Below are 16,614 nucleotides of genomic sequence, written 5' to 3' on the forward strand. Positions count from 1 at the left end.
AACGAACAAAAAAATGCTCCAAACGTTTTTCTAAATTAACTTAATAAAAAACTAAATGAAATATAATCACTTTGCCATTACATACAAAACTGAACTATTTTAATATAGCTGAAACAGTAGTATAAGCTGTTTTGGGAGAAGGGGGAAAAAAAGACGGGCTCGGGCCGGTAATTCTGATAAGCTGTCGGACACGGCCGGGCTAGGGCCTATATTTGAGGCCCGTGCAGGGCTCTAGCCTGAACATCTTCAAGTGAGTGGCGGGGCAAACCGAAAGTTGATTGCGAAAGTCCAGCACTCTCTTACCTTCACTGCTGCGACTACTCTTGTTTGTATGCGTTCCTTCGCTGGCATTTTCCACATTTCGTTTTTCTCTCTTAATAACAAATGTGTCCATTCTGATGCTCAATTTTACCAAACTAATGGCTGCTGATGACTATTTGAATTGAATTCTGCCAAAGTGCGCGCTTGTAAGTGTTCGTTAAATGCATAACGTTAATTACGTGAGGTCTGCTCATGTCTGAAAATAATATATGAAAAACTAAATTATTTTATATAACAAAAACATTATAGCTTATATTTGTTTAGTACATTTTTAAATTAATGTAAAAACTAAAATGAATTGTAAAACTGAAAGTTATTTTTTAAAATTGTGTTCAGCATGATGGGCTGCATTTGAATTCGTGACGGGCCGCGGGTTGAGAAGTGGCTAGTGAAGGACACTTCCACATGAGCACAACGCCCTCATTAGCACCTGAACTAATGGAAGCCAATGGTAGACGTCCATCAGCCTAATTTCTGACATCAGAACAATACTGTTGAGGGAAATGTTCTTAAATGCGTCCTAATTTAATGCTTTAAGTTTTCACAAATGTACTTCTATGTTAAACCTCATTTTATCTTTTTATTTCCCTGCTGAAAAAAATGGCTAAAACCAGCCTAAGCTGGTTGGCTGGTTTTAACTGGTCTTCCAGCCTGGTCATAGCTGGTTTAAAGGCTGGTTTTAGAGGGGTATTGACCACTTCTTTAGCTGGTCAGGCTGGAAGACCAGCTGACTGACCAGCTGAAACCAAATTGGCCAGACTGGGAGACCAGCTAAAACCAGCTACTTCCAACTTAAACCAGCTAAGACCAGCCAACCAGCTGGTTTGAGCTGTTTTTTTGTTTGTGTTTTTTTTTTCCAGCGGGGGTGTGTTTTTATTTATCTATTTTACATTCTTTATTTGAAAGATTCTGAAGTACAATTTAGAAATGTTTGATAGAGGGACATATTGCATATTAAGCTAGAATCGATTAAAGCATTTTTTAACATTGAGAAAATAAACACTTCAGCTTTAAAATGAATACATTTAGGCAAGACAAGGCCATGTCCCATTCAGTAAGCTAGTTTTTACTCAGCCATTGAATCACTGTTTATGTAAGATCTTGCACAGATTTCAGGACTTTTGTTTTTGCCCTTAAAACGGATAATCTCTTCTTGCTCAGATGCACTCTTTATTCACATGTATTTTATTAATGTTTGCGTTGATTAGTCATCTATACTGCCCTTAATAGTCTTTAAGTCCGATCAGCAGAGATGGATGACGCTCAGTGTAAATGCTGCTGGCTGATGGTGGGATACAGCAGGGCACCTTAATTACTGCTGGCCATTTGCTTAATGTAATTCTGTCTCCCTGTTTGGTCAATTGCTAAAATAATTATCTTTGCCTCTCTCTCCTCTTCTACAGCCAATCCCACTGCTTAAGTCAAGGATGAATCAGTCCTTGACCATGTCACAGGAACAAATTGCCTGCCTTCTTGCCAATGCCTTCTTCTGTACATTTCCCAGACGCAACTCGCGCAGGTCCGAGTATGCCAACTACCCTGAGATCAATTTTTACAGGTACTGTCTCCCCTTCTCTGGCGTCGCTCTGGAGACCTGTTACATATTTTTTAGTTATTGATTGTCTGAGGTTTTAGATTTCCATCCAAATTAGGGTTTATGTGTAGGCTGTGAGGTAAGGCACGACATGATTTAATTTAACTTCCCATTAGTCTGTTTCTATTACATTTACAATGGATTTTGGCATGTTAATGTGGCATGGGGAGGCCTCAAGTATCAAATTTAGTGAAGGTTCCTCTTTATCAAAATTACACTCCTCCACATTCACAAATCCACAATGAGATTTTCATTTACAATGAACAGTTGCACTGTTCTAACTTTTCCATCATTAAATGTTTTAATATTGAATCACCAATAAGTGGGCGATGATGTTTTGTACCACAATCACGTTGGAAATCTGTTAACACAATCTTTGCCATATTTTATATTTTAGAGTTTCAATACTGCAGTGATGTGGCTAATATTAAAAAAAAATGATAATTTTGGTATCTGTTGACTTTACAACTGCTAGTTTGCTGCTGTTTGGTTTGATGGATTTAGTCTTTGTCGTTCTACAGTGTGTAGAGGAGACAATGTGTAGGAGTTTCTCTCCTCACTTAAATTGCAGCTCTACAACAAAGCCACTCATGTGGTACAGTACTTAAATCAAGCCTTTACGGGCTGATTAAAACAAATGAATGAGATGCTAGAGAGACTGATGTGAAGTGCGTGGCCATCCATCTCTCGTCTGTCTTCGTGCCTACTCAGATGTCTTCCTCTGATGAGCAGGATCCCCCTACAGCCAGAGCTCATCTCACTACATGGAGATGTTGTTGGTATTCAACAGCAGTATATCGAAGTGTACATATCGTTGACAGTGCTGTCTTAATCTAGTTAACTGTGCAATGTGCATAGTTTTTGTCATATGGCCAGATATTTAGAAAAGCCTTTTATGTACAGCACCCTGTCACTGAGAGATTCACATGATAGTGGAAAAAAAAATAAAAAATATATATATAATGTACAGTGCTTACATTTATAAGACCAACCGTCATAATAAAGAGAAAACACAAATATATTCTGTCAAAGGATTCTGTCAAAAACTTGTTTAACAGCTTGCATTCTTGCTGGCATTGTCTTTATGTACTTTTCCACAGTCTATGTTGTTATTGACTCAAATAGTTCATGGTTGTTCCCAAGGACTTGCTTTTGATTAAACTTTTGTGTGATCTATCTTTAAATCCATCAAATCCCAACAATAATTATATTTTAGCATTGTAAACACTGCTGTTACTAAAGAGCTTACACATACTGGTGTAAATTAACATTACAGAAACATAAAAGAATAGTTTTGGTAATCACCAGTACTGTTAGTTTAGGGCAGCTGTGGCACAAACATTCGGTGGTGGTCTAATAAATTTGTTAAGCACTGTATGTGTATAGAAAAGCCTATTATATATGGCTCCCTGTCATTGAGAGATTCATAGCAAAATATAGTGACTGTTAGTTAGCCATTCATACAAAAAATATTAATACTGTGTCACTGTGTTTGTCAAATAATGACATGAATTTGACAAATCTTGTTTGTTCAACTAATTAAAAATGAATGTTCAGTAGGAATGTTACGATTCACTCAACTCACGATTCGATTCACGATACTGATTTCACGATTCGATTTTCTAAACAAAATTAGATTTAAGACAAAAAATGTGTCCTTTTATTATTGCTTGGACAAAATGCTGCACGTTTCTTTGTGAAACAGAAATATGTCAAATAACAAAACTAAATTTAAATTTTAAAACAAACCCTAAATCTAATCAAATAAATAAGACAAAATAAATCTCTTCATATAAACAAAGGCTACCTGTGCTCTTTCCATTCAAAATTAGAGGCAATCACTGCATTTGAATCACAATCCAAACAAAGATGCTGAATACATGCAGCATGAGCAGTTTTTTAAATCTAAATTAGATTGCATAATTTGAAATTTTAAAACAAAAACAGAATGCTTTGACTTTAGTTTTTTGAAACTATATTACATAAAACATCTGCACGAAACAGAGAGCAGAAGCTCTGAATGAGATGCAGATTCACTCTCTGACAGCAGGTGGTGCTCATGGAACAACAGCGATACAGCGTTTCCTTGGTTACCACTGTAAACAAAGCAGCGCAGCGCTTATGAACGCTGCTTTAATTTGAATTATACCAAAGACTTTAGGTCCTGGAGTGCCGATGTCCTGCAGAGTTTAGATCCAACCCTGAAAAAAACCTCACCTGCCTGTAGCCGTAGTAATCCTGAAGACTTTAATTAGCTTGTTCAGGTGTGTTTGATTAGGGTTAGAGCTAAACTCTGCAGGACATCGGCACTCCAGGACCGACATTGCCTACCCCTGCACTAAATGCAACACTCTGAATGAGATGCAGATTCACTCTCTGACAGCAGGTGGTGCTCATGGAACAACAGCGATACAGCGTTTCCTTGGTTACCACTGTAAACAAAGCAGCGCAGCGCTTATGAACGCTGCTTTAATTTGAATTATACCAAAGACTTTAGAATACCTCTTAAAAGGACTTTTTGCGCCTTTCCACTGCATGGTACGGCACGGTACGGCTCGGTACGGTTCACTTTTGGGGGATTTTCCACTGGGTACAGTACCTGGTACCTGGTACTTTTTTTAGTACCACTTCGGTTGGGGTTCCAAGTGAACCGTACCGTTACCAAAACATGACGTGTAAACTCTGCTGATCACGGATTGGCCGGAGCGAATACCTGCGTCACTACCTGCGTCACTGAACTTGCGACACAAGCACAAAAGAACCGCTAGATTTAAATCAGCACAGCTAAACCTTTCTAAAGACAGTCAGTTCCCCTCAGTGATATATTCATATAAACTCCCACCCCCAAATGTATTGTGATTCGTTTAACATCTCAACCGATTTGAATCGTCACATATTTATATCGATTTTCAAGAGGCTCGCGGTGAATCGTTACATTCCTAATGTTCAGGAAAGTGATCAGGAAACCTGTTTGAAAACATTCATCATTTAATTTGATGATAGTTGAGGTGCAGAAATTAGACACTTCATCTTTAATATGTCTTTAGTAAGAGCACTTGTCCTGTAAAAATGCCTGTCGTAGGTTGTCTCTGCTTTAATGAAGTTGTTTTCATGCAAGTCAAAGCCCATCCTTTAAAAACTCTTTAAGAAAACTGCTTGTGGTTCGTCATGCTGCACACTTGCAGAAAAACATAGCAGCCCTCAGTTTTACTCTGTCATGCTGAGATGGCTATTGATTCCCCAGGCACTTCAAGTACTTATACAAACTCCTAGAGATACAGAGAAGCTGTAATACATTTGGCTTACATTTGCAGCCGTTGCCTTGTTTCTGCCTTTTTCTTCCCTGCTGGACATAGTTAAAGTGCTCTAGATAATGAAAGTCTGAGCGATATCAGCATTAAACCTAATTGGTCATTCAGGTGAACACAGAGGTACAGACTGTGTGCGAGCATCATATGCTAACAAAAAAGTAACATTGTATTGCGTTTATTTTATTTTTTTAAGTAGTACTATTTAGGACGTTGTGGGCCGTGACTTCAGCCATGCTGCAGAAAACAAGTTTCAGCAAGACCGCAGAGCATCCAGACATGTGGATCGTTACGGTGTAGCCCACTTTAATTGAGTGACTGTCCATCAGTTTACTCATTGGCTTGAGCAGTGCTGCTATCAAGCACCAGGCAATTTAGAGATTGCTTGTTTGGCAGAGCTGTCAAAGTCTGCCCTCTGGGAAATAACATATAGGCTTGCTGAAGATATATTTACTTTAGTTTCAAAATGTGCACATCAAAGCAAGCTTTCCAGCAGTACACCTGCAAAACTATGAATACAGATCCACCAGTGAGATCCGAACAGCTGTCATTGTTTCTTGTAAAGATTCAGATTGATTAGGAGCCGCCAAATTGACATCTGTTGCCATGTTCGTCACCTTCGATTATGTGAGATTTACATTGTGTTGTACATCGACTGCATTTATTGAATTACATTTATGTGTGAATGGGGTAAACCTGTGTCAGTTTACTTAACTGTCCTTTTGTCAAGAAGAAATCAGTTATAATTCTGGATGTCCACTATCAACTTAAATTGGACTAATTTAACATTTTTGACTTACAATAGGTTACTGTGGGGGAAAATCCTTGATCACAAACAGTACCATTCAAAAGTTTGGGGGTCGCTAAGATTTAAGCATTAAATTAATCAAAAATGTTCCTTACCAAATAAAAGTTGTTCTTTTGAACTTTATCAAAGAATCCTGAAAATGTATCACATTTTTATACACGTTTAATACCTCAAAAGTATTCAGTAGCACAACTGTTTTTAACATTGATAATACTAATAGATGTTACATGAGCACCAAATCAGCATATTAGAATGATTTGTCTGCCCTCTGGGAAATAACATATAGGCTTGCTGAAGATATATTTACTTTAGTTTCAAAATGTGCACATCAAAGCAAGCTTTCCTGTGGTACACATGTGAAACTATGAATACAGATCCGAGCAACTGTCATTGTTTCTTGTAAGGATTCAGATTGATTATATCTTGCTTAGGAGCTGCCAAATTGGCTTCTGTTGCTATGTTTGTCACCTTTGGTTATGTGAGACTTACATTGTGTAGCACATCGACTGCATTTATTGAATTTATATTTATGTGTGAATGGGTTAGGCTGTGTCAGTTTTTACGTAACTGTCCATTTGTCAAGAATATAGCAGTTATAATTCTAGATGTCCGCTATCAGCTCAAATTTGACTGCTTCAACATTTTTGACTTACAATAGGCAACTGTGGGGGAAAATACTTGATCATGTACAATACCCTTCAAAAGTTTGGGGTTGCTAAGATTTAAGCATTAAATTGATCAAAAATAGACAAAAGATTACCTTACCAAATAAATGCTGTTCTTTTGAACTTTCTATTTATCAAAGAAACCTGAAAATGTATCACGTTTATACACGCTTAATACCACAGAAGTATTAAGCAGCTGATGTATTAAGAGATGTTACATGAGCACCAAATCAGCATATTAAAATGATTTAGTATTTAGATTAGTTATTAGTATTTTCATGCAAGACTCACTATGATATAGGTTGCTACCATTTAGTGATAAACACTACATTTAAAAATTCTTACCTAATAGCCAAATAATTAACAAGGGTTTTTTTTTTTTTACATTGGCAAATCTCCAAAATGTTTGTAAGTTTTTAGACCTGGACACAAAACACATTTACTGCCATGTACTGTAGAAAAACAGTTTAGCATATGAATTTCATAAAAAAAAAAAAAAATTCATTTTACCCTAGCAATTCCCAGCTTGTCATGTTATTGAAATCAGGTTTATAAAATCCTTTAATAGGTGTTTGTCTTGTTGAATTAAATCACATTTTCTCACATATTTCTCACATTAAAGGTCAACAATCAGTTTCTTACTAAAAAGCAGCTATTTTCTGTCAACAACAGGTTACCTTCCGGGATACATTACATAAAATCAGGCCCACCATCAAAGAGACTATATATTTAGGAGGCTTCAATAACTCTGTCTTCCTTCCCAAAGGGCTTTTAGTGCATCAGTTCTTCCTCTGTCATTTCATTTGTTCCACCCTTTTTTTCCCTGCTTATTCCATTTACATCAAGTAAGAGGAAGGATGAATGCAAGTGGAAGATGGTTAGCTTGAAGACTGCAGTATTCTAAATGGAGAAAGCCATTTGCTGGGGTGGGGGGAGGCATCACGGCTGATCTCTGTAAGGCTTTTGCTATTTAGGACTTTTAAAAGCAAGCCTGCAGTTCTTGAATGGTCTTTAGAGAAATGAAGAAGTGTTCCTCTCTGCGTTGTCTTTTGTGAAATGGGACACGAGTGCAGCGCTGAGCCCGCAGGCGTGAGTCCGTATCATTGTTGTCCTGACAGAGAGGCCATCACAGGCAGGCGTGCTGAGCAAATAGGACTTTGTGAGATGAAGCGGCAAAGTTCGATCACACGGAAGGCCTCTTTCTGCTCACGTATTCCCAAGAATGACGCACTAACCTGCAGAAGTTGGTGCTGGAGCTCATATACGTCACATTGACTTTGAGAACTAAACGTCTCCCTCTAATGGTCGTTTATGAGTGCGTTGATAATACATCCTCTGAAAGTGAACATAAAGATTGTGTGAATTGATTTTGCTAATGTATGTACCTAATCAACATTTTTGGGTGTCTTTATCATTCTCTAGACTGTTTGAAGGTTCCTCCTTACGCAAGATTGAGAAACTCAAAACTCTGCTGTGCTATTTCAGAAGAGTCACTGAATCAAGTAAGTCTGGACCTGCCAAACCTTACAAATATCCTCTTAACACTCAGACTTTCTTAAAGCGGTATAATTGATGTTTATTATAGTCCTGTTTTTTACATTTTCAGTGCCCACTGGCCTTGTCACATTCACAAGACAGAGCTTGAGTGTTTTTCCAAAATGGGAAAGGTACCTTATTTATATTTCTTGGTACAGTGGTGGTGTTGGATTTATTTATGAAGACTTCTTATTTTATTATTTTTATACTTATTTACTATTAAATAAATCTCACATTTATTTCTGAATGTGCTACAGCTAGAGGGCTCTCTGACATTTAAAGTAGTTCACAGAGATCACTGGCTTTGTGCTTGATAAATGAACTTTGACACTGTGTAGTCACTTTGAGCAATTGCTTCCTCTGGCAGTGCAGGCAAGGCCAAACCGCCTCTTTATTTTGCTTATTAGAAAACTCTTACTGCTGAGATGGTTGTATTTCAAATTGCTTAAGTCATGATTGTAACCTTCCACTCCTAGTTCACTATAGCATTTCTAGCCTGCCTCTATTTATGATGCAGTTGTTTAACAGTACTTGTAAATGAATGTTTTAGTGAGTGGTGGTTATTTTGCCCTTGGTATTTTGATGAAATTGTTTTTGACCTTTAGTTCAAAGAAACAGCTCACCCGTCTTCATATCACCTGTAAGGGCACCATAGAGGATGAGGGCTACGGGCTGCTTCAGGTGAGAATGTCATGCATGGGTAGTTTTGGCTGAGACATCTGTCAGATTGGAGATTACTTTGACACAAAAGACCTTTTCTGTCATTCTTCCTCTCTTCTTAAGGACATGTCTGCATAGATGTTAATTATACATTTTATGTTAACTGTGCTGATTCTGTTCAAGCTGTGAGTAATTCAGGCAGTTTATCTCGAACGAGAACACAAAAATAAATAGTATTTCCCTAAAACAAAATCATTGGGACAATCTATGAAATGGGTGCCTATTGCAGTTTGGCAATATTGGCTTTCTTTCTTTCTTTCTTTTTTTCTTTTCATAAATGACTTCATTTAGTTAACTTAGTGAAAGTTTAATTATTTTGCAGAAGAGAAGGCTTTAACTTGTACTTGAAAAAATAACTTTTTTAAGGGATGATGATGCCATAATGACAAACATGCGCTGCAGTTTTATCATCTGTCTCTTTAAATGCTTGAGCTCTTTAAAGCAGGATGGATTCTGATTGGCTTTCAGTGTTTTATCTTCCATCAGCTGGAAAAAATTATGTGGAAGTGATTCCAACAATGTCGTTACTCTGTGTCGATATTGTTACAGATGTCTTATGGACTCTGCTATTCTTTTACATTTAGAGCTATTTAGTAGATATATACTATTTATCCTCCTTGGTGTGAACGGGGCTGAAGAATAGATTTATTTCCATTAGTATGCATATCTTTAGTTTTTTCCAAAATATGCATATTTGATAATATAGCAAGGACAGTCTTTTTGTTGATATATCTGGATTTATTTGGTTTTGTTTTATGGAGCACAAATGGCACCTTTTTTATAGAGTGTCATATTCATATGGGAAGTAACATGTCAAAGAAATCTGTGACCCAATATGAAAAAAAAAAAAACTTAAACATCTCAGTGTTGACCCAACTGACTAAGGTTCTGCAGCTCTGTTGGCTCCAATCACGTCCCTCCCTGCACCTCTCGAGTTCATTGCAGTGTCTGTCTGCCGGGGTCTTCTGCCCTGCTCTCCTTTTCCCATCTCTCCCCAGTTGGGGCAGGGCACACCCTGACAGCTGATGGGCACACATGAACAGCCCTGGGAGGTCCCAGGAGCCCGGGGTCCTGCTGGCTGGATTGACGGATGTTTCCGGAAGGGTGGGACGGTCTGACAGGTTGTCAGTAGTGCTGAGGAGAGGCGGGGCGGTCGGAGCTGGAGTTGAGTGACCTGATCAGCGAGATCATCTGGCAGCCTGCCAACCTCCCTCCCCTTTTCTCCTCCATCTCACTGAGGAGGCTGTGGCCCAGTGAGTCCGGCCTGACAGCCTGCAAAACATAGCCTCAAAGGGGTCCTACACTTCCCCTGTTTACCTTTTCAAAGCTCCTGGGCCAATATTAGCACTGCTGCTCACACTCCCAGTCTTTGAAATATAAAAATGCATAACAATAGGAGACAGCACTGAGGAAATGGCTTCCACAACAGAATTTAGCAGTGCCACAAGTCAATCACTCATTTAACTCATATAATTATGTATTTTATGTGTTTTATATGCATCTATTTATTTTCTCCTGCTCTTTATCTTAAGGTCAGAATTTTTATTAGTACTTTTTTTTTTTTTGCCCTTTCAACATTTTAGTGCCACAAATGTGATAAATAGCAGCGCAAAACTATTTTTATTTATGTCAGAAAATTTAAATATTCTGTCTATTATATTAATGTAACATAAGTTTAAGACAACAGTTTATGCATCTGCAAAAACGTCGGTTGAATTGACGGCTATTTTGAATGAGGAGTTGCAGAGTATAGAAAAGTGGATTTTAGAAAATAAGTTGATACTAAATACATCTAAAACAAAGAGTATAATATTTGGGTCTAATTATTCTCTACGGTCCAAACCAGAGCTGAAATTATATATAAATAAAACACTTATTCAGCAAGTTAAGGAAGCAAAATTATTGGGTATCACCCTGGATAATAAATTGTCATGGTCAAAGCATATTGAGAACACAGTGAAGAGAATGGGAAGGGTAGTAGCTGTAGTAAGGAGATGTAGACAATATTTTACGTTTGATATAATGAAAATAATATTGGACACTCTCTTCTTCTCACAGCTGGACTATTGTCAGATTATATAGACAAATGCTACAAAAAAGTATTTGAGGAAACTCCAGCTGATACAAAATAAGGCAGCGAGGTTAATACTCCAGTGTTCGTATGGTACGAATATTAATAGTATGCACTTTGATCTTAAATGGCTAAGAGTGGAAGATAGGATGATTGCTGTAATATTGTTATCAACATGGAAGATTTTACATTTTAAAACTCCATTGGATCAGTATAATCAATTACAATCTAATGTTCAGTCACATGAATATGCTACTAGACGAGCAACAGAGGGTAGATTTCTACTCCCTAATGCTAAAACTAATTTTCTTAAACGTACAGTAACATTTAGGGCAATGAAATCATGGAATCTTTTACCATTGTCATTAATTAGGATAACAAGGAAAAAGGAAAATTAAAGGCAGGTAAAGGCACACCTTGGAATTCTGTACGTATAGGAGGTTGAGGTATAGGAATTAGGAATTTAAGTAATATGTTTTTATATAGTAGGTGTTATAGATATTAAAAGGGTAGAAGAAATGTTTATAGAGATGCTTTGGAATGTGGAGAATGTATTTAACTTTTACCACTTTTGTATTCCATTTTCACAAATGATTTATATCTGGTATTAAGAAGTGCCAAATTAACAATGTATGCAGACGATACAACAGTTTATGCATCTGCAAAAACGTCGGTTGAATTGACGGCTATTTTGAATGAGGAGTTGCAGAGTATAGAAAAGTGGATTTTAGAAAATAAGTTGATACTAAATACATCTAAAACAAAGAGTATAATATTTGGGTCTAATTATTCTCTACGGTCCAAACCAGAGCTGAAATTATATATAAATAAAACACTTATTCAGCAAGTTAAGGAAGCAAAATTATTGGGTATCACCCTGGATAATAAATTGTCATGGTCAAAGCATATTGAGAACACAGTGAAGAGAATGGGAAGGGTAGTAGCTGTAGTAAGGAGATGTAGACAATATTTTACGTTTGATATAATGAAAATAATATTGGACACTCTGTTCTTCTCACAGCTGGACTATTGTCAGATTATATGGGCCAATGCTACAAAAAAGGATTTGAGGAAACTCCAGTTGGTACAAAATAAGGCAGCGAGGTTAATACTCCAGTGTCCGTATGGTACGAATATTAATAGTATGCACTTTGATCTTAAATGGCTAAGAGTGGAAGATAGGATGATTGCTGTAATATTGTTATCAACATGGAAGATTTTACATTTTAAAACTCCATTGGATCAGTATAATCAATTACAATCTAATGTTCAGTCACATGAATATGCTACTAGACGAGCAACAGAGGGTAGATTTCTACTCCCTAATGCTAAAACTAATTTTCTTAAACGTACAGTAACATTTAGGGCAATGAAATCATGGAATCATTTACCATTGTCATTAATTAGGATAACAAGGAAAATTGATTTTAAAAGGCAGGTAAAGGCACACCTTGGAATTCTGTACTTATAGGAGGTTGAGGTATAGGAATTAGTTGAATAAGTAATATGTTTTTATATAGTAGGTGTTATAGATATTAAAAGGGTAGAAGAAATGTTTATAGAGATGCTTTGGAATGTGGAGAATGTATTTAACTTTTAAATGTATGTAATAATGTATGAATGTTAAGTGTTGTGTGGACCCCAGGAAGACTAGCAATGCCTTAGGGCATAGCTAATGGGGATCCAAATAAATAAACAAACATAAGTTAAAAAAGTCTGAAATGTAACTATGTGTTATAATTTAGGCACTTCTTCTTTGAAAATATCAGGCCACCCTTATTGTTGAGCCCTGATATGGTATAAATATGATATAAATACTAATATGTACTAGGAGTACATATAATGTAGTTGTATAAGGTAATATAATGTGCTGTAATATAACATAATTTTGTTAATAAAAATATAAGAGTATCAAATAAGACAAAAGCTTAAACACACTGCCTGAGAGCTGTGAACATATTTACTTATTTGTTTGAGTTATCTGACCTTCATGGCTAATGGCCTGTCCTTGATAGATCCATTATTCAGTAAAGAGGGAGTGGATGTTTGGCCTTGGCAGCAACCTGCAGGGTCACAGTGGTCAGAAGCCTGATCTGCATTTGTTACTTCAGTGAAAAATGTTTTCATGTTTATTAATTATAATTTTGGATGGGTTTTTTCATGTATTTATTATTTTAGTTATTTACGTCATTGATATTTTCATACCCAAAGATTTAGATTTTTTTTATTGCAATTACAATTTAATGGCAGATGAGAAATATTTATGGCCATTACATTTTCTGAAATCATTCGCTATCAGCAGGTGTAGCAAAAAGTAAATTTTGGATTTGTACATGCACCAAAAATTGTGCACAAATTAAAGGTCCCCAGAACTGTGCAGAAAATTCTTTCTTTCCTTTTACTTTACTCATCATTTGTAGTTTTATGCAGAGCCGGGTACTAGAGCACTCTATTTTCCACCCATGTGCATTTTAGCACCCTGTCCCCTACCCAGAACCTATAATCTCTGGTGACATTCTGGACAAACAACCTGGTTTACAGTCTGACCATTTGAATGTTTAGACAAGTATCATAGATCTCTGTACCGTAACATAATTTCACACCAAGGATGAAATAACATTTTATACCCTTTAGAGCAGCTGAACAATTTTGCAGAAGATGCATTTGTGTTTTTATTTGTGCAGGTGGACTTTGCGAACAGGCTGGTGGGTGGAGGGCTGACAGGTATGGGCTTGGTCCAGGAGGAGATACGCTTCCTCATCAACCCTGAGCTCATCATATCACGCCTCTTCACGGAAGTTCTGGACAGCGACGAGTGCCTCATCATCACAGGTCAGCACACACACACGCACAGCAGTGGAAGCAGTCCACTCCGCCCTCCCGTCTGTCCTGCACACATCTCTGTCTGATTGATGTCAGCCACCACTGAAGTGTCTCGTTCCTCCCTTCTAGCTGTTCAAACAGCTGTTAACTAAAAAGTGTGAAAAATGATAAGGAATTGAACTATTCTGCTTCCGTAACACTGAGGGTTTTCAAACTTTCTAATGCTAAGGACCGCCAAGTATAACGATATTTTTGTGAGGGACCCCTTTCAAAAAATCTTGGAAGATGCATTTGTACTGTGAGAGAAAAACATTAAGCATGATATTATAAAGAAAATATTGTTTCAGAAATAAAATAAATAGAATAATTAAAATGATTATGATTTTTAATATTATTATTCTTTATTTTATTTTTTATTATTTTTTTATAAAATTTTCCTACTTGCAGACCCCAGCGTGAAAACCCTTTCCTCGACAAGACCATCATGATCTTTTTTTTTGTACTTGACTTACTGTGAACAATTCGTCCCAAGCCTTGCACAACACCGTAGAAGATTTTACTTCATTTTGAGTCAGAGATGGCCACAAGTAATTCAGTGGTTCATTGAGTGATTCCGATTGCGTTTCATTCATTGAAACGATTCATTCACAAATTGGACAGCACTAGATGACACCACTGTCACAGTGTTTTAGTACATTGTTTGAAGCAATATTGTAGACATTCAAAAACCATTAATAGAAACGAACATCATAAGATCATTCAGCTCATTTTGTGGGGTTTGAATCAAGACAGAGTAGAGTAATCATGGATGTTATTAGGTATTTATGTTTAATGCAGAATCCGATTATCGGTGAGATCAGGTTTGTTTTCATCCACTAATGAAGTTAGTCACTTTAATCACACTTCTCTAACACTACTTATAGTGAGCTGAATAGCACCTCACGTTTTTGCCATAAGTAATTTGCCATTTCTCGCAGAAGCTTGTGTATACATTCAGCTCCATTCTTACCACCCCCTCCCCCCGTCCTCCCTCCTCATCCAATTTGAATGTAAATCCATTACATTGATTCACGATGGACTCAGGGCAGCCCTTTATTCCTCATTTCTCTCTAGCTGAATTGCCCTATTTTTCACCCTCCAACTCACTGTGCTTGAGTCAACACGCTAAGTGACAACCCCCCCACCCTTCCTCTCAGTACATATCTCTCCCTCTTCCTCTGTGTCTTTCTCTGTCTCTGTGCTATTCTTTCATCACTCTGTTCCTCCTTTATGAACTGTGCTTTTTTGACTGAGTGGCAGGATTGGAGAGGAGCCCAGGTCATGAGTAAGTGTCCTGCTTCCGATACATTACAAACGGTTTGTCTCTTTCCTTCCTCACTTGTTGTTTGTAGCATGTGACCCTTGCTGCTCCTTTCCAACCTCTGTTGGTACAGAATGACACACACACCAAGGGAAGTAGAAGGTAGCAGTACTTCAGTGACAGTCAGTAAGAGAAAAAAAAAAGGTTTTAATGCTAGTCAATTCAGTATTAGCAGTACTTAATTTACCTGATGTCTATTGGTTATGATTACTAGCTATGGATTCTTAAAGGGGTCATATGATGTTGCTAAAAAGAACATTATTTTGTGTATTTTGTGTAATGAAAGGTGTTTATGCGGTTTAAGGTTCAAAAAACACATTATTTTCCACATACTGTACATTATTGTTTCTCCTCTATGCCCCGCCTTTCTGAAACACATCGATTTTTACAAAGCGCATCGGTCTGAAAAGCGAGATGTGCTCTGATTGGCCAGCTATCCAGTGTGTTGTTATTTGCCAAATACCTCAAGCGTGTGACAGAAATGTTATGCCCCTTACCATACTGTGATGCCCTGTCCGGCCGGAGCGACGAGACAAAAACCCATTATAAACGAGGCATTTGTTGCATCCAGTGGGGACATAATTACGGATTATAATGACTTAAACTATCTTTTTACGCGTTGCATTGCATCGTGCCGCGTAAACATTAAACCATGTCTGCATTTCTGATCGTCCTCTTTTGGAAGGCCAAACAAAGTAGTTTCACTTTCATACGCGTCACACACGGCGGGCTAGAGTGAGCGGCGGCGGGCGGGCTTGAGTGAGGAACAGCCGGCGGGCTTGAGAACAGCGCGGCCGGCGGATTCGACGAAGGAGCGGCCGGAGGGCTTGCGGCAAGCACATGTGACGACCCCGAGCTGGACTCTGCTTCGTCCACGGTGAAAGCCGATCCGGCGATCCACAGCACTAAGTTGATGTATTCCCTCAGATCTTCTTTATGCACCAAGAGCTTGTAACACTCCAAAGAGAAAGGAAAAATTGAAATCGCATCATATGACCCCTTTAAGAACTATTTTAAGTGTAAGTTTGGTAAGGAATCAGTTTGCAAAGCAGTTTAAATGATTCATTGATGAGAATCAAAATTCAATTGGCTCAATCAAAGTAGTTTTTAAAGTTTATCAAGTTAATCACAAATGATTGGTCATGGAAATGTCATTTGTCAAAAAGTGCAACGTAAATGCAGCCTACAAGAGCTGCCGCTCTGTATTATGTTAAACAGTAATATTGATACAATATTGAGTTTCTTTCATATGTGAAACATTAAAGAAGATATTTTGATATCTTTTGAGAATGTTCAGTTTTGGTGACCATTGACTGTCAATGTATAGGCAAAAAAACAGACATTTATCAATATATTTACTTTTTATTCATTTATATTTTTCTATTTTAATTGTACTTTTTTTGGTTGA

The 16,614-nt window shown here is 37.4% G+C and overlaps 1 protein-coding gene across 5 annotated transcripts in view; it reads left to right on the forward strand.

Annotated features, from left to right (window-relative positions):
• LOC107673942 (poly(ADP-ribose) glycohydrolase-like) overlaps window positions 1–16,614 on the forward strand; it is a 39,332-nt gene that overhangs the window by 14,894 nt on the left and 7,824 nt on the right. For all 5 annotated transcript variants that reach the window (XM_016467787.1, XM_016467785.1, XM_016467789.1 and 2 more), the window contains 5 exons: window positions 1,725–1,879; window positions 8,119–8,198; window positions 8,303–8,363; window positions 8,838–8,913; window positions 13,708–13,855. In XM_016467787.1, the coding sequence (XP_016323273.1) occupies window positions 1,725–1,879; window positions 8,119–8,198; window positions 8,303–8,363; window positions 8,838–8,913; window positions 13,708–13,855 (520 nt within the window). The remainder of the gene's footprint in view (window positions 1–1,724; window positions 1,880–8,118; window positions 8,199–8,302; window positions 8,364–8,837; window positions 8,914–13,707; window positions 13,856–16,614) is intronic.

The sequence above is a fragment of the Sinocyclocheilus anshuiensis genome, unplaced genomic scaffold, assembly GCF_001515605.1.
Source record: "Sinocyclocheilus anshuiensis isolate Anshui unplaced genomic scaffold, SAMN03320099.WGS_v1.1 scaffold292, whole genome shotgun sequence".
In the NCBI taxonomy this organism is placed as follows: domain Eukaryota; kingdom Metazoa; phylum Chordata; class Actinopteri; order Cypriniformes; family Cyprinidae; genus Sinocyclocheilus; species Sinocyclocheilus anshuiensis.